Genomic DNA, 25,055 nt, shown 5'->3' with positions numbered 1-25,055 from the left:
GTATTACTAATGAAGATAATCATTAAACATATGGAGCCGTCTAAAACTCCATCCCATTTGCATCTTATTGTTACCAAGAACACACACTGACACAAAAAAAAAAATCCATTCATATCCAGTTTGACTGCAACACCAGGGCGTGTGTAGAACGCTGCACGTGTAACGCAGGAAACTAGGCTTTGCACAAGCTTTTTGGAGATTACATCTTTATATCAAGGTCAGGTACAAACTCATATTGCTGAGGTTATATCAGTAATACCAAATCTCAAGCTCCTGCTCCCAGTGCCTCATAAAGACAACGTCAGGCTTTCATGGAGCAGGTTCAGGCCGAATCAGATCCAGAGGATATTTGGTGTTGCACTGGCTCTTTGGCCGCCTCGATGGAAAACTTGAGCTCCCTCCTCGGGGGCTTTAAGTTCCAGCTGGACCCACAATGTGCTCAGACGTATGTGTGTGTGTGTTAGAGAACACACAAAGTGACTCAGGGGGATATGGGCAATTAGTGACAGCATGGAAATCTTTCTTTCTTTGTCCCAGAGGAGTTTACCCAACTCCATCCAAACCACATGTACAGTACAAGCCCCCCCCCTCAACACACCGCGTATACTCACAAGGTTTTTGAAAAGCGCAGTGAGCTCCTTGGTGAAGACTGAGAACTTGAGGAAGGCTGAACCCAGGTCAGGATCATCTCTGTACACACAGTTTTCTCCAAACTTCTCCAGGGACTGAGTGTACTGCTCCTCATTCTCCACGTGGGCTGGAACACACACACAGACACACACACACACACACAAACGCGCACACACACACATACATACACAGATTAGCTTTGACAGGTGCTGGGAATCAGTAACGATTAGCAGGCTGTAGGAGTTCAGCAATCTTCTTTTCCCTTCCATTACAGCTTAAGACATCTCCTAACCAGCTCACCGCCGACTAGGAAGTTTACCACAACCTTTCCAACCTAAGTCTGACAGTCCGACCATAATGCTGTCAATCTGAGCACAGCGGAATCTGTTTTTAAACCTAATTATGTGACCTTTAACGTCTCAAAGGTACATCATTTCAGGTGCTGTCTTTTTTAAGTTTAAAAAATCCAGTTTTACTCAGTAAGTGCCTGAAAACTTGAAAGATGTGCACAAAAACTGCAAGCGAGTTGAAATCTATAATATCGTATCTTTTTTTTTTTCTTTTTACCTTTTCTTCTTTCTTTGATCAATTGAATTAATTTCTTACTGCTCAAAAAAAAAAAAAAAAATAATAATTTGTTTCACAGATTCTTTTCTCATTGCTTTCAATTGTAATTCTTACCTAAATTTTCCAACATTAATCATTTATTTCCTTGTTAGGCTTCATTGTAAATGCTTGCATACTGCATATTCCCAATCTGAATTCAAATTGAACCTTGTGTCTAAATTCGGCTTTTCCTACCGCAAAGTCAGGCCGAGCTGATTCCAGCTATTTAGTCAAACATGCCATGCCTGGCAGGTGATAACAACTAATGCCAAGGCCCCAGGGGATTGCTACCATGACAACACAGTGAGCAGCAACAGAAATAGAGGGTAAAAACGAGGAAGACTAACTAAAAAGACACCTGCAGCCAGAACATGAGTCAGCTTTCCAGCTTTTAAGATGCCAAACACACACACACGGACAGATAAGAGAGCAGCCACACAGGTTCATTGATGTGGCGGGTTAATAGGTGAAGCTCAATAAGCTCATGTCTGAGCCACAGAGATATCCATCATGTTATTAAAAGCGAAAGGCTGAAAGCCTCTGAGTCACTACCTGCAGGCATCCCCCGCACGAGACAACCAATTCAAATCGCAGAATATCTTGTGGAGTGATGAGTGAGCCGAATGAAAAGACTGACATGAGTCGAAGGTGGCAAAATGAGAGGGCTGGACAGACAAAACAGACTAACAGAGAGTCTGTCGTAGACAGACGTAATAAACTTGAGTCGCTGTCATGCGTGAGATGCCGACCACTACTGTTTACACATCAGCTCCAGCTGTTGGGCTGTGGCTCTGCCAGGCTCTGAGCCAACAAGGCGGTGGCTTGTTGATGTTTTTGAAGTGGCACATGCGAGCTCTGCTATTCGGAGCTGACACATAGCGCAGCACCAACAGGGCTGCCAAGTGAGTACACGCGTAATTGTTGCAACATGACCTAAACATATCACACATGCAGGGCTCAGTGCAGAGCGGCTTTGGACTTCACACAGGGGTTGCGCAATGCGCTGAGCAGGTGAGCGTGGCAGGAACAGAAACAAAAAGGACTGAGGTGACCTTTTCTAAAGATAGCACTGGAAATGCTACCGTCCAATTTGGTGTTGACCTGCAAATGTTGGCTAAACATTCCCAGCACATTAAACTGGTGATCCGGGGGGGGGGCATAGGCTTCCAGTACAGGACATTAAAGACCTCCTCTACTAAAACTTTTCATTGAGATTATTCAAGAGAGAACGTGTCTTTATTCAGTAGTTGAAAGTAAACCACTTGTTATGTTGCACAAACTGATTAAATAAAACTCATAATGCTTCCAGTACCTACTAAACAAGTGCAGAAGTGGAACAATCTCAGGAGACTCAAATGTCAGCCAACAACCACAGAGATATCCAACTGTTATTTCTCTGAGGAATGAGACTGTCTCACAATATGGCACAGTCACAGATAACACCAAAAGTGCTTTAATGCTTCAAAGACTGTGAAACAGTGTCACACACACACCTTTAAAAACACACTAATGACCTGCCAATCCCAATTGTATTCACAGCATCTTATCTCTCAGCATACATGCGAACAAAAACACAGAAAAGAAATAACCATGTACTGCTTCCAGGCGTCTGCTCAGGATTATCTAACATCCCAAAGGTTTGTTTTGCAGCTTCTTTCTACATTCTTTCTTAGGCAAACACACAAGCGCACACAGGGTTTAATCATCAGACAACAGACCGGCCTCTGCTTCCGCCTCTCCCATGCTCGCCCCGTCTCACATGGATCTGCAAGGCCTCATCTGCTGACGCTCACAAACACAATGTGTGACCTCAAATTATTTCCCCAGCTCTCCGTGGACTTTGTGAAAACAACGCTGGACTCCATGTCCACTTAGAAACATGGCCGCCAGCATCAAGAGAGGGGAGAGTGACTTTTTACCCAACGAGAAAAAAAAAAAGGCAAAGAATTTTAATAGCTTTTCAGGAAACATGCTCATTAGCTGTTTAGTGTGCTAGTGAGTCACTAATCAACCCGTGAAAAAGTGTGGCACATACCCACAACTTTTTGTGCTTTTATACACTTTAAACAAACAAGATTGAGTATAAAATGTAAAATGTTTGATTTACAAGTGCTGGGAAGCTCACATTTTTTGCATATTTCCCATTTTTAAGCAGCTCCTGGCTGAAGTCTCATATTTACTATAAAAACATGAGCGTTATCAGTCTTTTCATCCAACTCTAATCTTTTGCTTTCACCTTTAAGTCTTCTTCCTCACACATGGATCTAGTGCATCTACTCTTCATCATCAGAGCTCATGGTAGTTTTTCCTGGTTGCCTGATGGTCGGGAGAGAAATACATGCGGGAGCTTATAGCAGTGACCCACAGGTTGTTCAGCCGCTCCAACTATAAGTACAGCAGCTGTGACATGGTTTGTCGCCGTCATCTGCAGCTTTGGCAGGCCCATTCCAGCCAGCTCTGCTCAATCAGCTCCAGCTTCTTTAGAGCTTCGAGAGGCTGCTGCTGGTTTATTCATTAAATACAGCCAGCTGACACCATGACAAGTGCCTGCAGCAACACAGGACACTCTCGCTCACTTTTAAGATTTTTTCTCAACCGTCTCATCCCTTACACTCCATTTCCCCATCTTCTTTTTTTTTTGGTATCTGGTAAAAGCGTGCATCGCTTATTCAGCTCCTGCGGATTATTCACTTTTGCATCACAGTTTATTTTTCCCCTCACTATTGTAACAAAGCATCCCACGTTTCCCCAGCCTCTCCAGTCTTCTCCTCCTCATTACTATTCCACATGTCAGAGCTGAAAATATTCCTGTTGAGCGCTGCACTCGACAGCGAGTCACAGCAGCTGTGTGCTCTGAGTGTTCTGAGACTCCCTGTTGTTTTTTCAGTATTCAGATGTATTCCCTGCATCCAAGAAAACCAAGCTTTCATCTAGTAGAGATTAAATTTAGATACTGCATCACAAACACTTCTGTGCGGTTTATTTGCATCCAGCTTAGATCTTACCTGCATGTGCAATTTGCCTTTAAGATACTGGGAGCTTTCCACCGACTCTACCGTGTTTCTGAACCATCACAGCTGTGTTCTACTGAGCTTGTGAGTTGCTCATTGTATCAAGTTGCATTCTATGCTTATTTTCTTACAAAGCCTTACCTGTGCACATGCAAGCTATAAATCACATTTTTTCTATGCAGTTTGTAAAACGATCTGACACAACAAACTGCAACCCAGCCACCGTCTCACATCTCAGCTTCTTACACTGGGGTTGCAAAATGATCCCCTCGTGTTTTTGCTGGACTCTTAAATGGACGATGGAAAGCAAAAGGCTGAAAAGACAGTTTCTGGGGGATATTTCTGTAAAGGCTACCTCGTGCCCGTCTGTGTATCATTTACTGCTGGGCAGGTGCTGCATCAGAAAGCAGCTACTCTCAGCAGAAAACATGAGTGCAGTGAAAGTAAACTATGAGCCGTTAAACCAAACGGCGAAGCTGAGAGAAAATGACGAGCTTTGAAGAGCTGAGCCAAAAAATTGGCTCTGTCAGTTCTCGTGACAAAGTTTGTTAACGCCAACATACTGAACAGAGGAGCTTGAAAGGAGGACGATTTCTGGACGCTGCATTTGGTTGTGTTCAAAGCAGATCAGTGTTGGGGCAGCTTATCCATGATGATAGTTTATAACAGGTGACCTTGGTTAATGCCAGCTTCCTTTGAAAGAGGCAAAGAACTGCATTCCCAGGAGAAGCATTTCCACAGTCCAGCCACCGTGCCTACTCTATACACACATTCATGCTTCAAGGCAAAGAGATCGATTTGCTTGCTTTCGATTTTTACAACTGCTGCTGGCAACAAAACCAAAAGTCTATTTTGTGAAATAGTTGTAGTTCTTAGACGTGTGTAAAGCGCAGTCATTAAACTCAAGGTCAAACTTCTAAATGTAAACTACATCGGGCTGGCGTGTACAGCCAACGTATGTCCGTGTAAACATATGCTTCATAGTATAGTGAAGCGAGAACATGAGGCTGTCCATGCTTCAGCACCCACACACAAACACAGCGTGTGCCCCTCCCCAGCTGTTCCTTTTTGGGGTCTGGATCAGACAGCTGTCCCTCTGGCCTGAACAGAGCTCACACTGTTCTGAAAAAGACCCGCTCAGCACATTGTTCTGAGGTCTCTCTTCTGTCTCAGCAGGGTTCTGTCAGGCCAGCCGAACAAAAGACATTGAAAACACACCCAACACTGGCACAGCCAGCCGCAGTGACCATGGAAATAACAATACACACACACACACACACACACACACACCCAGGCTGAAACCCGATCAGAAAAAAGCATCAGCAACGCCATTCATGATTGTTTTTATAAATGTGTTTTTGCCTTAAACTGATCAAAAAAAAGCACAGCAAAATAAAAATCATCATTTTAAAAACATCAAAACCAGAAAGACACCCAGATATGAACTCATTACTTTCCATCAAACAACTGTGATAGTTAGATAATTTAGTCCAAAACATTCAAGTATATGTAAGTATTTTCTCAGTTCTCACTGGAAAGGTCCACCAGTTAGCAAAACAAATAATTTAGTAATTCAACAACCATGTTTGGCTGTAGACGGCAGAAAAGGTAAGAAAGTGCTGATCTGCCATTTTATTCCAACTCTTATTACAAAGTTTTGTTGCTGAGGAATCAAAACAGTTCACATTCTTCTGGAGGTTTGGCATTTTCAAAGAATAAACTCAATGTGCTTAAACAGACAAAATCTGCTGTAAGTGCAGATTATCAAAAATAGCATTAATAAATAAATAGAAAAGTGAATTCCAATTATTCAAACCACCAGACATATAAGCACAAATCAGCATTTTAGAATCAAACTGTAATAGGGGTGATTTGACTTTAGAAATGCCTCTAAGGTGATAAAAAGCATTTTTAAAGATATCACGTGTGTTTCGGAAAGTTAAAATTATGCTTACAGGGTTTAACTCGCAGAGGAGCGAACAGAGAGAACATCTTTGGGTATTGGGGCCAACTAAGAGAAGTGGTGTCTGTCTACAACAAAGGTGATGAGACACGGAAATGAAAATCATGAAGTCAGAGTCAGACGGGGGGGGGGGGGGGGAACTCACCCAGACCAGATGTATAGATGGCCTTGACTGACTTCTTCATTTTGTAGAGAACACTGCGATCCACGTCCAGAGCCTGCAGAGACACACATACACACACAAAGAGTCAAACACGGAGAAGTCAACGCTCTGGATAGTGGAGATTTATGACCCTAATCTGGATGTGTATTGCAGTCATAATGTAGATAATAACAAGATAATAATAACCGTTTTGCTTGGGTGAGGTCTGTTTCATTCCATCTTAGATAGATGCTACCATCCTTTACTGTCAGAATATCAGAAACACCACTAAATAGTGAGTCCTGAATTCTCTGAAAAGTTGACATTCTCACTCTTAATTGCACAGTTTGAACAGTGAAACTAACGCTGTCAAGAGATTGTAAGACATGTCTGTTATTGTTGCAGTACGTTGTGTTGTAGCTGTGTTGAATTAAGATATCACACATTTTGGATTTAACAATACATAATATTTAATAGTCAATTCTTTGGTGCTCCTCTGACTTTATTCCCCCCCAAATCTGGAAAGCATGCCTGCTTACATAAGGTACAGTTTGTGCGTGTGCCATGCCCAGTCTCATTCATGTAATAAATTATTCAGGGCAAAGCCAAGAATAGACCTCAGCTTCCTTATTAGTAACCATGCTAGCGTGCGTGTGTGTGTGTGTGTGTGTGTCCTTATCAGTACAGCAGCTTGTAGGACTACAGCAGTGAGAAGCTGAGGCCCGTTACATTAGAGGACAGGTTCCCCTCCAAAGCATCAAGTCCAGACTGTGAGCAGAGCAAACACTGCACCACAGTCATAGCGATGAGTGAAGGGCTCTTTTGGGATGAGGGGGATTGTAGGAAATGAGTTTTTCAGGGATTTCATTAAGCACGTCCGCTTGAGTGGGTCAAAACTGGCGCCACTCTTCCCTCATGTGCCTGACGCGTATCAGATCCCCCGGACTCTCTCCGAAAACCAAAAAACACACACGGCGGCTCCGAGTCAGCCACAGGCACACAAAAACTGTACACAACTAAACACACACACAACATTCTCTTTTCAACAGCTATATAAATGTGATTAGTAAACTTGAGGCCATGAATTGGGGCGGTTTTCATTTCAAAGCTATGAGCGGTTTTGGTATTGCGCCCGTGTTTGACCCACACAAACACGAAATGAAAAGGAGAGAGGCGCATAAAGAAAGAGACCTTAAAGGGAAAGTGACTGCTTGAAGGGTAGGCAGAAGAGCACAGAGCTCGGAGAAAAGACATGAACGTGCACAATGTGCTCTTTCACTCCTTTGTCAATAGTGGCTCAGAGGGGGCCACCTATTAAGTGTGAGGGGGGGCCGCAGTCAGCCTGTCGGGGTGTACAGTTACACTGGATGGACTCAGGGAGGAGGAAAGAATTTTCTGTGTGTGTACACACACTGACACACAGGACTTTGGGCTTCTGTTTTTTTTTTTTTTTTAAAGAGATCAGTCGCTTGTTTTGGACTCGTTTTCGTAAATTGAGGTTGCTTGTTTCTGTCACAAGATCTGGCAACGCTGGCTCTGGCAGCAGGGCTTTTGCAGAACAGGATGGTTGCTGATAAACCAGATACACATTTTTGGGGCAAGAAAGAACGCTGATGCTAATACTCCACGTTTTCAAAGGTATGGATGCAGTGGCGGTTTTGATGGATGTAAATATCGCAGTGGCGTAAGGGGACACAACACGGGCAGGACTAATTAATCAAATTACACCCTTTAACGCAAAAATATACCCTACAGGCAACTCATGAACTCATAAACATCGGAATATTGTTTCATTTAGAGAAAAGTGAATAAAAAAATGTATTCTACAAACTGATTTTTGAGAGACAACAAGCACTAAAACTAAAAACTAAAACTAAAACTTTCCTTAGTTTTGCAGATGACGCCACGTTCTCCTCGCCGATCCGATGCAACATGGGAGTATCGCCCCCATTCAGACCTGTAATTGTGTGCTTTTACATCTCAAGCTTGATGAGAGGTGAACATCTTCATTTCCCAGCATGCAAACAAAGGATTGCACCTTGTTTTTAATATTGGGCAAAACATAAGGGCAACAGCAGTAGAATATAAGCTAAACGTTAAAGCTTTCCAATGGCTTCGAATTCATATGTTCATATTTTCTTCAGAGGCTGGAAAAGAAAAAGGGGTTTAGAGGGTGTTTTTTTCTCCAAACACTGCTCAGGTTTTTTAAATTGGTCTGGATAGTTTAAATTGGAAACAAAGTGATTGAAAACACATAAATGAATAAAAACAGTCGGCCATGTGGTGCAAATCAATCAAACGCAACATTTCAATGAGCTGAAACTGAGAAAAATGGATGCAAATCGGTTAATTACCATGAGCAACATTTTAGATGCAAGGGACAAGGGCATGCATCACCTCTTCTTTCAGCAATGCTGAAAACTTTTGGAAGCTGAGCTTTTTCCCCCCATTCTTACTTTAAGTAGGATTTCAGCCGCCCGACAGTTTAAATTCACAATGCGCCGAATATTTCCAGTTGGGTGAAGGGTCCTGGACTGCAGGGAGGCCGACTTAAAAACAAATCACTGCTTCCACGTCTGATTCTCTACGGATCCTGTGTGATGCAAATTTTCTCTTCTGCACCCGTCTGCGAGGGTCCACCGGGTCCCTCTGCGGCCGACCGCATGCGGCACCAAAACCTTGTAACAATGCCAACTGAGTGTGCAGATTATGCATGTGCCTTAATTAATCTCCAGTCATAAAAAAAAACATACCATCCTAAATGAGACTGGGCCGAGTGAAGGTTGCATCATTTCTGTACCTTATCTATATTGTGGGTTTTTGTTCATTTGTCTGGTTTCTCTTTTAACTATATTCAGTGGAAATGGTTTTCAGATTTGCCCCTGAGCCCATACAGTGTTTCCACAGCAGAATCAAACGACTTCCCAGTCCTTTGCCGCACTGTTGGATCCTTTGTAGAAAGGTTGCTGCTGTTAAATTCAAAGTGAACGTGTTTATCAAAAGGTACGACTACAGGCAGTTCCCGATGAAAGTAACACCTTCTAAAAATAAGATTAGCTGTCTTTTACCAAAGGAACTGTGCAAATTAAAAGAAGCCTCTGAGCAAAAGTGGAACTTGAAATGCTGCGGTTTTAGTTCCTTCAGCTCCTGTTAAATGACTCATCTGGTACATATGCCATTATCCCATTATCTCTGCTTGGCTCAGACAGCGTCTCAAGCAGCAGCTTAGACCCCACACAGCCAAGCGTCTGCAAACTGTAGAACAGGTATTCTTGCAGAGAAGGCACAGAAAAAGTCATAGAACTGTTCTATGAATCAAATCAAAGATCCCTTTTATCCAAGCCAACCACAAGAAGACTGATGGTGTTCTGCCAACAGAGCTGATATCTCCTTAAATTCTGCTCTGTAAATTAAATCCGATTTACATTTCCCAAAATTCAATACAAAGCCGATAAAACGCATTTGAACACTCCAACTACGTAGTGATCGGTTGAGGCCGAGCGTCGTAGGGTGCGGAGGATATGAGGTCAAACAAGGCTGAGCTACTTAAGTCAAAGCATGTAACAGGGTTTAACAGCTGACAGGCACACAGAATCAATTGGATACAAGACTGTCTGCGAGTGTTTCACTCGTGCTTTTCAAAGAAAACTCCCAAAAACGTGTCGATGACGGTCGTATGTTCTCAGATACTGGTAGAGTGCAGCACCCACCGCTCAACCTTTTGAGCTTCTCAATTTATTCCCTGCATGCATAACACGACAATAAATATGTCACAGAAAAAGCAGCGCTGCGTTCGACTCAGCCGGGCTCGCTGGCAATAATGTGAATGTTTTCAAGGAGGGGGGCGAGCCAAATGGACACAAGATTTATGACAATCTGTTCATTTTGTGACTAAAGCTTTTAGCGCATATGCTGCATCAGTGTCATCAGATGGCAGCTCTGTGTTCTGCTGTAGTATCATGTAACTGCCTCAGTTTTAGGGGCTCTTTGTCAGCTACTGCTATGTAAACAGCAGCTGGGCGACATTCCTTTCAATTAGACCCAAATCGTGTCACTGTAACAACGTAAATAACAGGGCTGTCCAGGCTTTTTTAGTAAACCAGAAATAAGAAAAAGACAGACGGGGCATAATACATGCACGGTTAAAGTCGAGTTACAGTTACAGATCGACTTGGCCGGTCAACTGGGCAACTCTCCCAACTTCGTCAGATGACGTTGCACTTACAAATTTAGGATTTTATCAGAACAACAGTCTGGAAATGCTTTACATGACAGAGTTCACACATAGTCTTCCACAGAGGTTCATTTTAAGTCACAATTTCTGACACGTTTAGCCATCTGACAGAGGAAGAAGAAAGATATGTGAATGAGAGCAGCTTTATTGGGGTTTTGGCTGCATTAATTATACACTTGAATCAAGCAAGAATAACACACGCTGTTCCTTGTGATTAGTCTTTGTAGTCACCAACTTCTTCTTGTGTTTACTGGACAGGAACTGTGAGGCACTTGCGGAGCGCCTGAGTCCATTTGAGCCCAGCTGAGCGTATACATGCAGGAGCATTTCAGCGCCCATCTGCGTTATCTGTGTGCGTTAGTCTGGCTTTGGTCACACCAACAGGTTTCTGTCTGACGAACACAATCGTTTTTTTTCCCGTGTCACGTTCAACATACATGAAAACTGAAAAACAGCACAGGTGACAAAGAACAGCAGCGAGCGAACAAACATCCTCAAAAGAAGCGGTGCTGTTAATTCTTCTCCTCTGAGACTTTGAAGACAGCCAATGTGGACAGTTTTTCCTCCAGGCAGCCAGATCCAATATTAAATGATCACATGAGCTGAGATGCAAGAGAACTGTGATTCAGATTGCGTTTTGTGATTGTACCCAAAAAGATGATCGTATGATCAACTGACCCGGTTGCCCACCCCTTATCAAGGATGTCCACACTTTGCTATTGTGGCTACAAAATTATCAACTACAATTATTAACCAGTGGATTTTTCCTTTTACACCACTTCCTTCACTGCCGAGTCAAAAAGTTTGATTCTTGCCAGGGGCGAGGCATACTGGTCCATCTGAGCCCCTGGTTAACCTCCACATTATATCAGTAAACGAGCCGGTGAATCAATCAGACCGATTGAAGCCTTGCCATTCACCTTTGGAGTGGACGGATCCCTCGCTGTCACAAAAAGCCCACTCACACACAGACAATATCACGCTCCAGCAGACCCTTTCACTCCCTATAGAGTGGTCTGACAGGACAATAGACAAGCAGGGTAATAAACCAGCTGAACACAACAAACACTCTCCTCTAAATCAATCTCCTTCTCTCAAGCAATCAATCATTCTTGCACATTTTCATTCTGATATGCTCTGCAGGGTTGAGCATCACGCCACCAGTCGTGCGAGTCCCGATACTCGAAGGGCATACAGCTTTATATTAGACAATTTCAAAGCGCCACCCCCCCCCCCCCAAAAAAAAAAAAAAAAAACTTTTCACAGTGAGAGGGGGGATTCCACATGCATGCATTCTTTCGACAGAGCAGGATGACAGCTGAAAATTTACACAATAGATCCAATGCCGAGCCTGGAGCTGCTTTGCAAGCACACTTCATACAACATTAGTGAAGCGGCAGCATTTCTCCTCTCCCGTTATCGGCTCACGGTAAACTCAGAGTGGCTCTTTCCTGACGCCCTGCCAGCCTGAGCAGGAGGAGATACCCAAACTGAATTGAATTAATCCTCGTCTTAAAGCATGACATCATCAAAATCATTGTGATTACAATCGCGCACCATCTGCTGCAGCCAATCTGCACACGCCATCACAAGCCTGGAGGGTCACGGAGGTCGTCGTCGTGGAGATCCATTCACTTATGCACATGCACTTCCTGAATGGCTGAGCACAATGCGTCGGGTGACTGAGCTTCACCAGAGCACCTAAGAGATAGATAATATCTGAAGTGTTTTCAGAGGCAGATATGGGAGGACATAAGATGCTGTAAACCCCATTTAGGTTCAGGACGCTCAGCTCCATGTATGGTGACAGAGGTTTCTGAGACTGGATTCCTTTAAAAATATCACTGCATTTTGGAAACAAGTCATGTGGACTGAGCGATGAAATAGAACTTAGGGAAAAAAGGTGGAAAATGTAATGAAAGAACACCCCCCAACCGCTCGGCTTGGGTAAACCCGGATTAGATTAAATCTAAATCCAAAACATCCCACCAGTTAAAAAAGCTGAAGATGAAAAGAGGTGTTGGTGATCATGAACTGAAAGCTTTTGCCATGGCCTTCACAGTCTCCCAACCTAAACACCACCAAATATCGGGATACACAGACAAGGTCAGGCTAAATTTTTGTCGTCGTCCAAAACAAACCAAAAGATACGGAGTTTAACCAAAAAAAAAAAAAAAAAAAAAAAAAAAAAAAAAAAAAAAAGGGAAGCAGGAAATAAATGAATGAGGTTTGGGGAATTTTTACCTTGTAAAAAGCAGCCTTCAGTGACTGAATTGCAAATGTTGCTGATACATTTCCATTTGATTGCTGATGTCACTGATGAATCACTCAATTTCAGGGGAAATGTGGCTGACAAAAATACACGATAAACTCGATTTGCATTGCGTTTGAAACGGAACGGAAAGAGTGATTTTATCCACCTAAGACGAACGTACAAGCTCGTCAGAACCCAAAGCACTCGCATCATGCGAAGACAGAGAGGACAGAGTGGGCAGCAGCTAAAGTGAGTCCAGCCAGCAAGCCTGTTATATCGCAGCAGTTTCCCCCTCTTTCTCCACTCCCTGAAGAAGAAAGACATTCCTGGATGATTGCATGCCGCAGTGACTGACAGACAAGACAGAGATCCAGCTCTATTGTTCTCGCCAACTAACTATCTGCTGATGACAGCATGTCTGCTCTACAAGACGCTATCCCGCCTCTCTCAGAGGCCCAATCACCATACGGAACACACATGTCCACTTCTCACAAAAGGCAATCCAAACAGTCCTCCCTGACTGTAGTATTACCGTTACCATCACTACAGACTTATTGAAAGCCCCCACACTCGCAGCTGGTTCCGTCTGTGTGTCTTAATATCTTGTCTAATAACCTTGCCTCACCCTGTAACTACCTACCCCCCCACCTCCTGCAACAGTCATGTGAGGAAACAGTCTGCTACATAGTGTGAAGGGATTAAGAATCCAGCAGTTGGGATGTAATTATCCAATTTATTTGCTGCATATGTGGGTACCGTATCTGCGATGGTGGGTTGTAATCCATCTCTCGTTAGAGGGACCAGATATTACAATTAAACAAAGCAGACTTCAGAAAAAGAGAAAGAACATTTAAATGATGTACTGCAACAAGACACCCATGAATAAAAGCCCCGATTTTAATGTGATAGCGATGGTTGAGACAGAAATTCATTCCATCACTGGGGTGTGGTCAGCCTGCACTGCACTTGGAGAAGCAGCAGAGACTGAAACATCAGGTTGGAAACTGCCACATAAAGTAAAACAAAACGTACGTCCTGCAGACACTGACCAGCGCAAAGTCCTACCGATGGATAGGACTGACACCATCAGGACAGCTGAGTTGATGGGGTGCCCCTCGACACGTTTACATGAGACAAGAAAAAAAAAAAAGAAACGAATGTTCGTGTTAGTACGGCCAAAACCAGACTTTTGAAATGCACCTTGCGTTGAAATGTCTTAAAACATATTGGTCTGACCAAAGAAAATCATGGTCGAATTGTGAAGGTAAAAAAACGTGGCTGCAGTATCCGCTCAGGTAGACTAAAAATGGGCTAAGTTCCATATTTATGTAAAGAAAGAGAGAAAAAAAAGTAAACCATAAGCGTACATCAATCCAGCCCAATTCCCAATAAAGCTCCTCTCATTTTTCCGTTTCTCTTGTCAGACAGCTCCATGTGTCAGACAGGATCACTGAAATTCAGTCTATTAAGACTACATGAAACTCGCAGTCGCTTAGAGCATTTCCAGATGTCGCTCTGCTCTAATAAAATTCCGATTTTATTACTGCTGCATCATCTTACCAAATCGTCATTCAAGTGAAGTCTGTGCAGTAAATTTGACTATGCAGAGCTGCTGTCTGCAGCTCCACATGTGGCACAGCTGCAGCACACACTCATTTGAAACATGTTTAAAATGATACACACAGTTCAACCACCAAGACATTCAAAAGAAAGCAGAAAGCACTGTAATACAATCGAATTTGAAATCTTGTCCGTAAGGAAGCAACTGTAGGGTAGAAGCTATGACTGAACTTTTAAGGGAAAAAGAAAGATGAAGAAAACACACTCAAGTGGTTCATTCACAACTTTTCACCAAGCCGAATGTGAAGAGTCAATATTTGGACAGAACTGGGTTCATCGAGCTGACTGCTAACCGACCGTGGTTGCAGGGCTTCTCTGTTCTCTCAGACAGCGGACATGTGAGCAGTCAAACCGCCCCAGGGAAGCACGGAAAAACTCTACATAGAAAGCTCACCATTGGTATGGGACAGCGAGCAAAGGGAAGGGGGAGGGTGCTTTTTACAGTGTCATGAGGCTGTCTGACATAAGCTCATTAACACAGACGCATTTTGGGGCTTTTGGAGACAAAGCTGCTGAGCACGGCACCGGCAAGCAGCACAAAAACGTCCTCCAAGGATTTAACACTTGCCATCAACCTGAAAAGTTTCAGTCAGGTTTTCCATCAGTCACTGAAACAGCTTTTCCACCGACAAGTCTTGTGTTATTTTAGCACTCGCACACATGTTGCTTTACAGCTCCTCAGGGAGGACTACAAAGAGCACTGTTGGACCAAAGTCTTGGCTACCAGCTGCCAGAAGTCACACTGGGACGACGGCATCAACTGCAGTAGTCTAAGTGTCAGAGAAAAAAACTTTTATTCAAACTGCTGGGGCGATTTAAGGGCGTTTTAAACTTTACAAGCTGGGAAAGCTTTTCATTTCAGTCAGGTTTTCCCAGAAAGTTGCAGTGCTTTCAAGGTGATAACACTTCTGCCTGTGGCGATGTTTTTTACTTCAGGTTTCAAAAAATAAGTTTGAGGCACAGGGTTGGGGAATGAGGGCCAAATGTGCGGCGCTTGGACAAGGAGATGAAAAACCTCACCTTGGGAGTTTCTCTTTGACTCCTTTCACACAGACGTTTTGTCCTGGCCTCGTGGTGTCCGAGCAGCGTTGCCAGGGGCAAAATGCCCAGCAATTACATTACCGACCAGTTCTGTAGCGTACGATCATTACTGGAAGAGACAGAGGGGAAATAACCTGCTTTCCCCTGGAAAACACTGCAGTAAAACACTGGAGAAACTGTGTAAGACACAGCACGCTTCATACATACAGAAGAGAAGACCTGTGTTTCATAACAGCTTCTTTGAATTCCACTGGGAACCAAACAAGAAAAGAGCTTCAACCGGCATAAATCTGGTCCCTCCACACATCAAAGGCAAACTTCAGGGGGGGGAAACTTCACAAACAGCCTCTGCAGATAAAAATTGCCAAATGGGTGACATTAAAGTGCCTGTCCCCGGTTTCAGTGCCGAGTTAAAGAGTCGTCTTTTATGAGGACGCTGTCATTCTTAGTCTTGTGTCGTTGTGATGCAGCACACGTGTCCTTCAGAGCGGCACCCTAAAAGCACAAACTCCCACCCCGACAGGCTGTTCATTTCTTTAAAAATCTATCATGTTTCTTAAAACGGAAAGTATCGAGACTTTTGCGACAATTGAGACCGCTCTTACCATGCTGCCAGTTCAGTGAGAAGCCTTCTATTCAATTTTAAATGAATCTGAATGATCAGATTGATTTGTTGCCACTATGAAAATGACATTCATTATCCTAATAACTTGGGAGAGCGCTGCTAGTTTTACCCCTAATGCCAATAATCGCCCACCTTTTTATACTGTTTCTACTATATCTCTAATCATTTTTGTAATGAATTTAAAGTTGGACCACCTTTTAATCAAATAACCCCCCTGATGAAAGCTCAGTTCATTTTTGTAACATATTCATATGGTATTATATATATATATATATATATATATAAGCAGAGAATTTCCACCTCCAAATCAGAAAGTTTCTTACGTGACTTTTTTGTCCACTCGGCTATGTGACTACCTTCAGAGGTGCATCGACTTTGACTCCCATTCAGCCTCTGCAGACACACACACGACTCCAGAGGTCAACAAAAGCCCCTCATACCTGCCATGAAGCAGAATGTTTAACAAGGGCTTTCGTCAAAAGGTAGGCTCGTGTTACCTGCGAGCGCTTGTTTCTCCTTAGAGTTTCAAAGGCTGGGTTGCTCCTTAGTATCTGGTCCATTTCTTCTGTATTCGTTTGTGTGTGTGTGTGTGTGTGTGTGTGTGTGTGTGTCTCAGCTCCTGGAAGGTCTCTTCTGGCCGACCCAGGCAGCGTGGCACACATGAGCCCTCAATGGTTCATGTCATGTGGACAATATCATAGCCCCACGTACAGATCATACATTACATTACATTACGGTCATTTTGCAGACACTTTTAACAAAAGCAACTTACAATAAGCCAAAGATGTAACCAGATTCTGTCGACCAACGTAAGACAATGAAGAGTCAAGTGTCCAAAGGTTTACAATTTATTTAGAACCAAGCTCATGAGAGGGAGGAGTCAGAGGTTGCCACCCACCACTGGGACCTTAAATAGATAAAACACTAAGTCAGTAACAGGGAATAAATAAACTCCAAACAGAGAGTGCAAACCACATACATATCTCAGGTTCACAAATGACACCGCTGCAAGCATTACACCTAAATTCAAACATGGCGCTCAATAACTACTAATGGCTACCCACAAGTCAATTGTCACACAAAAAGGCCCAGTAGTAGGTGCACACAGTGGCTACAGCCTGCAGTCCCCAGTAACTGGCAAAGCTCATAAACATTAACATTAAAACAGTTAAGAAAGCATTACTTTATTAAGTTTAATCCTAGTACTATGTTAAAAAAGGCAAAGGCTACCACAAATCACCATGAAGCAGAAACTACGACTAAAGGACCTCAGGCTGAGCCACTCGGGGAAGGCAGAAGGTGTGCAGCATTCCAGCACAGGTCGGCCGCCCTGGCCTGGACAAACAAACAAAACTAACACAAAACAAACCAAATAAACACAGCAAAACTCATATGGAAGGAGACCGGAGCTTAAGGCTGTTCTGGCTCCATGACGGCACTCAACTAACCACAACACTTAACTCTTGTTAAAGCAAAAGCACATAAATTACTCAAAGCAAACCAGAAAACTCAGCTGCACACCATCCACCTTACCCACGGCTGACACAAAGGAGACAATAAGTACAATACATCCTTAGATGAGACGGTCTCCACCATAACACCTTCAACTTGCTGAACATGTCTGATGTGAGGAAGCAAGCAAGAACAAAAAAGGCTAAAACAAAGAGTCACAAGCCAGCAGCCTCTGTTGGCTTTCATCTTAAAGTGGGATAAAATGAAAATAACTTGATTTTCCACTGAAAACGCTCTGTGCAGCAACTTGAAGCACTTCATTTTCAGATCTGTTGGCTGTCAATCATAGCTCTTCTTAAAAAGAAAAGACTAAATCCTAAAATGACGAGGAACAAAGTGCCTCGGCTCAGCTGTCACGCCGCTGATCTTTTTGAGACGGAGGAATTGAGACTTAAAATCCTCAGAAAAGCCTTGGAGGAGTTTCCCCAATACGCATAGGTCCGGGTCACTTCTCTGAGTGAAAGTGACAGCCGGACAACACAGCTGTGACGGCTCACCCCTCCTAATACACCCTGGCCCCGGGCAACACAGAGTGACCAGGGCGACAAATCAATGGCGGAGTTCATTAATGAAGAGGCACGGCCTGTCAGAGAACAACAGCCTTCAACAGGAGCCGTCTTAGACAATCTGGCTCAGCACACTTTGATGGATGAGATGAGCTTTAAGTTCTCATCTTCCCCCAGTGGCACTAGTATCTAACCTCTGAAGATTTGACTGGGCCAGACAGCAGCCAGTCTTGTCTTGCCTTTTCACAATGCTGAACTAGGTTTTCAGGAATAAAATAGACTCACTAGGCTCATTAATGACCAACAGCTTCAATTAAACGGGATCAAATCCCTTTTAAGCCCTAAAATAAGCACAAACTAGGCTGAAGAATATTTAAAAGAGGCTGAAGAATAAATGTATCACGTCCAAACAGTCAAAGTCTGTTGGGGAAAAAGGGAGATCGTGGCTTTGAATCGATCGGGACACGAATTTGACCCTTAACCTTGGTAGATCCACGGGGAGAGCTGCTGCATAGTAATGAGGCCCGTTCAGAGCCTGTAGTCGGGTGATAACCCGAAAGCTCCAGGCACAGGAGGCTGGAGAGACACCTCTCATTTTAAATAAATACCCCCTCCCCCCAGTCCTATTAAAAGAATGATAATCTGGAAGGACAAACGTAAACAGACTCAGTCTTCTCTGATGCGTTAACGACAGTACAGTGAGGCAGTCAAGGGATGACCACTGCAGAAGTAAAGGAAGTGAGGAGACAAGAAACCCTGCCAGCAATCCTATTTCAACTATAGGAGCGATTAAGCTTCTTTACCAAAGACTGACCAGTGTGGCTGTCGGGTTAAGGCTGTTCACTTGGACCAGACAGCACATTAAGGTCATGTGTGCATGGGAGCTCATAGATCCCTCTGTGTGCCTCTAAAGCTATTAGATGTGGATTACCCTTGCATTGATAATCCTACAGTCTGAATGCTTGTTAAAACTTTCCTCCCGGCCACCTGTTCCACGGGGGGCAGCTGTCCCCGACCAGGTCCCAGCCTTTAGCGCCAACCGTGCCTGGAATGAGGGGAGGGGGGTCGAGGCAGAAGGGGGACGTGTACTCTCTTGGCCGGGAACCACAGAAGTGTCAAAACAAGCAAACAGGCTGAAAGAATGACGAGAGCATATTTGCCCTCAGGCGTTAACACTTCCAGTCATAAATCGTTGCACTTTGAATAAGACTTTCAAGACAAACGGTAACAAAAAAAAAGAACAAATGTTTTGATCTGCACCAACCGGTTATGCAAAAACAGAGCAGTGTAGCCACGGGGGGAGTATGAAAATAAGTAAGATATCATCTCGTGTTAACAGAATACATAACTTTATTTAATGCCAGCATCAGGAAAGCCAGAAACAATGAGCGAGACCCCAGACTAATGTCTGGAATGACCTGCACAGCCACGACCAACAGTTGCATGCTACGAATAGCATTTCTCACCAATAATCACTCCAGCAGCAATCCAGAGAGCCTTTTACAGTGCATAGCAGGCATGTGATGGAGCACTGCTGGATGAATTAATAGCCAAATGGAAGACTAATGATGCTAGCCTTCCAGACGGAGTTACCCCTTACATAAGAGGCGGCCTATGAAAAGCTGACTATGTCTATAAATAACAGTTATTCACAGGTGAAAAATTAGCAAACTGAAAAGAGCAGAGGGAGAGGGAGAGTGGAGTCAGGATATTAATCATGCAGCTACTCTCTTTTTCCCAAATTGAAAACAAAAAGATGCGTGTTCTGCAGTTTATCACCAGCAATGCAAAAGCACTGAACATTCAACTGCATGGTTTATGTGCTGAAATAACCCGTCCAGAAACTTTAAAACTACAAAGTGGCCGTGTATCTGCCTGAAAGGGTCTAACCAAAGGTCTGACACTGCTGGAAACACAAAGGCTCGCCCGGAATATCCGATCGCGTCAGACACAGAAGTAAATAATCACTCATGTTTTAAACGTCCGCCACAAACGATCAGTGAGTTGCAAGAGGGACAATTTCATGTAGCACAGGTCAAATGTGGGCGAGAAGGGAATGCACTTGGGGCCTGTTCAAGGAGTGAACTCTTGCAACATTTTAGCACCCTGTGTGCCTGGCAGGATTTAGCAACTGGGCTAAAAAAGAAAAAACAGGCAAAGAAGGAAAAAAAAAACAGACCAAAAACCACCACAATGTGTGCCCGTTTCCAGTCTTGAGCAGACAACCTCGTGAGCGATTCCTTGGGCGAGACATAAGCAAAGAGGCATCATTAGCGAGAGCAGTATTTAACACAGAGGTCAGCTCAGCCCTCAGGGCCGGGCACTCCTATAAATGGATCTTCTAAGTTTTTGGTTGAAAGTCAAGCAAAGTCTTTGTTATGGTGCCACTTTGCCATCTATTGAAATGGGGAATAAGCATGTGCATTTGAAAATAACTCACAAGGGGTTAAACAACTAAAATTCAACCCCATTTTTTTATAAACACGACCATACGTCGAAATAACGAATCATGCCATTGTGCAGGTACTGAACAAAAAGTGACATTTTTTTTGTTTATTTCTGAGAAGTCTGCACAGAGTACAAGTGTTTTAAATGAGCACAAAGAAGGGAGAGTCATGACACATGGCCCAATATCCTCTTACTGGATAAACAGGTTTTTATTGCTGTGGTTTTGCAAATGAAAACCAACACGCACACACATGCACACAAGCTTCTCGAATGGCAGGCAGTTTAAAACTACTAGCCCCCAATTAAGCTGGTGTCAGATGCAATTAAGTTTAGAAGGAAATAACCGGACAGCATTTCTTTCAAAATGCTTTCTTTTCCACTCCAATCCGTTGTTAATGTGTGTAAAGAAAGGCACCAGAGGTCAGTTTTTAAGGTCTTTTAAAAGGGTGAGACTTTAAGTCCAGCGGATATGCAAAGATCTGGAGAGGCAGTTGATTTAGCCTAATGCAGTCCGTTTGCTACATTTGACTCGGACGGATGTATTCCTTCTGCTGTTTTGATGGTGCACACTTCCTTACCAGTGTGTGCGCTCGGCGCTCTTCCACAGACACAGAGTGCACATGCGTTGACCGTTTCATAACCCAAAAACATTGGTCTTATCGGGGTTTGCGCTCCGTTCTCGCTGGCAACAGGATTAAGAGGCAGATTTATCCCAAACAAACCATCTGGATCAGCAGATTTCCGCACCAATAATCACACCCCTCTACTTAGGAGCGAGCCTCCCCTGTCAACAAGTTCCAGCCACACAAACAGCGGAACAGGACAAGGACACACCACTTTTGTGTGCTGTGAGGTCATCGATTTGCTTTCAGAAAAGGTTCAAATGCACTTCTTTTTTTCTTTTCTTTTTTTTTTTTTATTATTGCAAACTGACGTACGACCCAACAGTGAAATGTCAGGCAACAGCCCGTCTGTATTTGTTGTTGATGCCAAGAGGAGACTGTGTGAAAGCAGTCAGCAACAAAGCCAACAGCCCATTTAACAAAACTTGCAGGTGCCACTTGGCCAAACACGAGGCGTCCTAGGAAATGATACCCCAGCTGCTCTCCTCAGATTGTCCTCAGCCGTCAGCTGAAGGGTTAAAACCAGGAGGCGAGTTCTTCCGTTGCAAACTGCTATTCTCAAGAAGAACAGAGTGTTTAAAACAGTGTTTAAAACTCAGTATGATGCTGAAAAAACAGCAGTCTAAAGATTTCATTCCGCATGTGGATGTGTTATTGTCCTCAAGGGTGAAAGAGGACGCAAGCTGCTTGTTGATATCTGTTTGGACGTACGTAAAAGGCGTTTGAAATTCCAAACAGGCCCGCAGACAATAAGTGGAAGTGTTCCTCATCCACCGCAGTGTTTAATTGGTCCAACAGAGCAAACTTTGTGGGGTCCAGTTGTCCCAACAACACGGCTTTGTGCTCCCTGAGCTGGAGGAGGTCAATGTGAAACAACAACACGCTGCTCCACGTCTCTGCGGCAGAACTCTGAAACAAAGCTGCCGAATTAGACTCTCCAACCCAACAATTCAACCTCACAAGCCAGCAATTACCGCTGCCCAGCTTCTTGAAGAGCGTAAAATCCACTCTTATTTGCCTTCTCCGACCGAAAAACACATTCCTCTCCAAGCGGGGCTGAAATGGTTCCCAGTGACAGATTACTGGCTATTTTTAAAGCAAGCTGCACCAGAGGTTTGGGCGAAAATGTGTGCAGCGAGGTGCCAGACGCTGAAGTGGAGCACCTGTCAGCGTGAGCAGGTGGACTGTCTGCCTGGATCAGTCCTCCACAAGCTTTAAAAATAAACCTACAACCCACACTGAGGTGTGGAAGATCAGACAGCTTATGGTGAGCCCAGATGTGGATTAACAGAGTAAAACCAACATCAGATGCCAATCTCTCCTCCACACACCGCATACAAGGCATTCAAGCTGCCTGAAATAAAAGAAAGGTGCTCCAGATGTCCCACAGCCCCATTTAAACACTCCTCCAGCACAATCTCATTCCCTTCCCTACACGTCATGACCTCAAGCCTACCCTAATTTACAAAGCAGAGACACACTAACACACATAACAACGAGCTACTCGTGTGGGAAATTCTATTTTAACAGCCAAGCAGGGCGAGGCTCCGCCATCCAGTATACAAAGTAGGGAAACTAAAACAAGGGAGGGAGGGAGGCGGCTGAGGGCAATCAGGGAACAAAGCGGAAGTGTCCTTCCTCCTGATGACCTGCAAGTTAAAAGGAACACAAAGTGCCCTCTGTGCACAAAAAGTGGAGTGCAGCTGTAAACTGGGGCACGGGCATACGGTTTCTCCCCCATCACTGCAGCTATAAGCATTTAGCAGAGTTAAAAACGGGCGAAATTGAGTGCATTTAGCTGGCTGACCTCTAACTTTGTCATCATGTTTTTGCATGGACAGCCAGGGCAGCAGTGGCATGTCTGTCCGGGCTGGAAGAGGGATCGCGCCTCTGGGTTTTCACCTTTTTTTGGGTGAAAAAAAAAAAAATCAGGGGATCTCAAATCAGGGGATCAAATAATAAAAAGGTCAAATCCACATATCCAAAAACAGGGCTGTGAACCTTCACTGACTTGGCCGTACCTGCTCTTGCCGGCTAATCCCTTTGAGGGCAAAACAAATTCAACCTCATGTTTTAAATCCGCCCCACATTTCCACAGCACGGACCCGTAATGGCCCCAAAAACCTCGATGAACAACGTCTGAGCCGGTCAGAAAGTCAACTTGGAGCGCGAGAGATGCGAAGGACCGCTTCCGTTTACAATCAATGGAGGTGGCAAGATTTATGTGAGCGCGCGCGTTTTCTTTCTCCTTTACCAAAAACACTGCCTGGGACATTTCGTCCAAGAAAAGAATAACCATCTTTAGCTCATAGGTGGATGTCTGCATTATCAACTCGTCTGTTTGGATAAGGGGGGACTCTACAAGCCCAGAGTCACTCACCTCCTCCAGAGCAGCCACTGTATTCCTACAGTGTGACATCCTGGTGGTGAAATTGGAGGCAGTCGGCGACTTATAATCCTCATTGGTCTCTGCCACAAACTCTGAAACTGTGATTTGGTCCGGCATAATTAATCCCTAATCTTTTGGGAAGAAGAACACGAAGAAGAAGGACAGAACACTTTTCTCAACCCCCCCACCCCCCTCCTGGTTAGTGCAGTTTTTGCCCGGAAATTTCTCAAAGCAATGGTAGCAGCAGGAGTGTCTTTGAAGGTCCCCGCGGGTGGTTAACCATCTCCGGTGGGTTTATGTCATTCCCTCGGTCGTTTCCAACACAATCCCGTGCAGCGGTGGGGCACGCTGGTTGCAGTGTTGCCGCTCTCACCGCGCGTGCTACAAGGTGATGGATAGGTTAAATTTCTCCAGCCTCTCAGCCCGATACTCCTTCTCCGCTCAGTTGGGCAGCTCCTCCTCAGTAACACTGTGAAGTTAAGCCTCCACAATGACGCCTCGGTGTCCTCTCTGAGAGTCCCAAACCCGCGACTAGTCGGAGGTAACTTCTCCCTCTGCCGAGCCCCGGGAAACAACACCCGAGCGCTTTCAACGGGAGCGCAAGAAAATTGACAAAGGTAGAGGAGGGGATTCAATGGAGCCGCACCAGCCAATGGAGAACAGGAGCCGGAAACCGGGAGCCAATCAGAATTCATGGAATTATGCTGCCTTTAATCGTCCCTCGTAAACTACCACATCATAGTTTCTGTAAGCACTGTAGTGAGAAACAGTCTTAAGCAATCATAATAAATGACTCATCGCTCGATTAACAAGCAAAGACAAACAAAACTAAGAAACATGTAAAGTAAGAATAAAGAATACTAAAACGAGACCTTAATTAACAGTTTACTCCCCATTCGATTAAATTATGGTTATAGTAGGAACAAGTAGAAAAGCATCAGTCAGTACTTTGATACAAATTCAATATATAATAAAAGTGACATGAGAGCAGATAAAACATTTTAGTCAACACACCTAGTGTGTCATTTACAGAATTGAAATACTTCGCGAAAAGTGGGATTTTATAACAAACAAACCTTTTCGTGGCACGTGAACAGCATTGACATGATGCAAACACAGGATTATTATTATTATTAGTATTATTATTGTTTTCAAGACTTTGGTCCAGTCATGCAGACGTCAGCAGCCGAAATGTATCGATGGTAGTGATGACTGATGAAACATTTACACAATTTAGCAGTCACACAAGTGGGATTTCCTTGGGAAAGTACTGGTTAATTAAAACGCATAAAAAGCTGGCAACATATTCAATAAAGTACATCTACTCTTGGCTCAACCCCCTTCTTCCAGATTTCAAACTATTTTTCAAAATCTGTTTTCTCTCTGCCAACGGAGCGCAGCAGCAGAGGAACAAGTCTCCACTTTAGACATTCCCAACAGCCCATTAATGC

At 43.9% G+C, this 25,055-nt stretch overlaps 1 protein-coding gene across 1 annotated transcript in view; it reads right to left on the bottom strand.

Moving 5' to 3' along the window:
* asap2a (ArfGAP with SH3 domain, ankyrin repeat and PH domain 2a) overlaps positions 1–24,189 on the bottom strand; it is a 52,058-nt gene extending 27,869 nt beyond the window's left edge. The window contains exons 1-3 of the mRNA XM_075487985.1: positions 23,596–24,189; positions 6,356–6,428; positions 612–757 (exon numbers count right to left, since the gene is read on the bottom strand). Of these exons, the coding sequence (XP_075344100.1) occupies positions 612–757; positions 6,356–6,428; positions 23,596–23,721 (345 nt within the window). The 5' untranslated portion in view covers positions 23,722–24,189. The remainder of the gene's footprint in view (positions 1–611; positions 758–6,355; positions 6,429–23,595) is intronic.
* Between the last annotated feature and the right edge of the window lie 866 nt (positions 24,190–25,055).

Source organism: Odontesthes bonariensis, chromosome 17 (assembly GCF_027942865.1).
Source record: "Odontesthes bonariensis isolate fOdoBon6 chromosome 17, fOdoBon6.hap1, whole genome shotgun sequence".
In the NCBI taxonomy this organism is placed as follows: Eukaryota; Metazoa; Chordata; class Actinopteri; order Atheriniformes; family Atherinopsidae; genus Odontesthes; species Odontesthes bonariensis.
The sequence above is the reverse complement of the archived record's forward strand: the minus strand, read 5'-3'. Positions and strand labels throughout refer to the sequence as shown.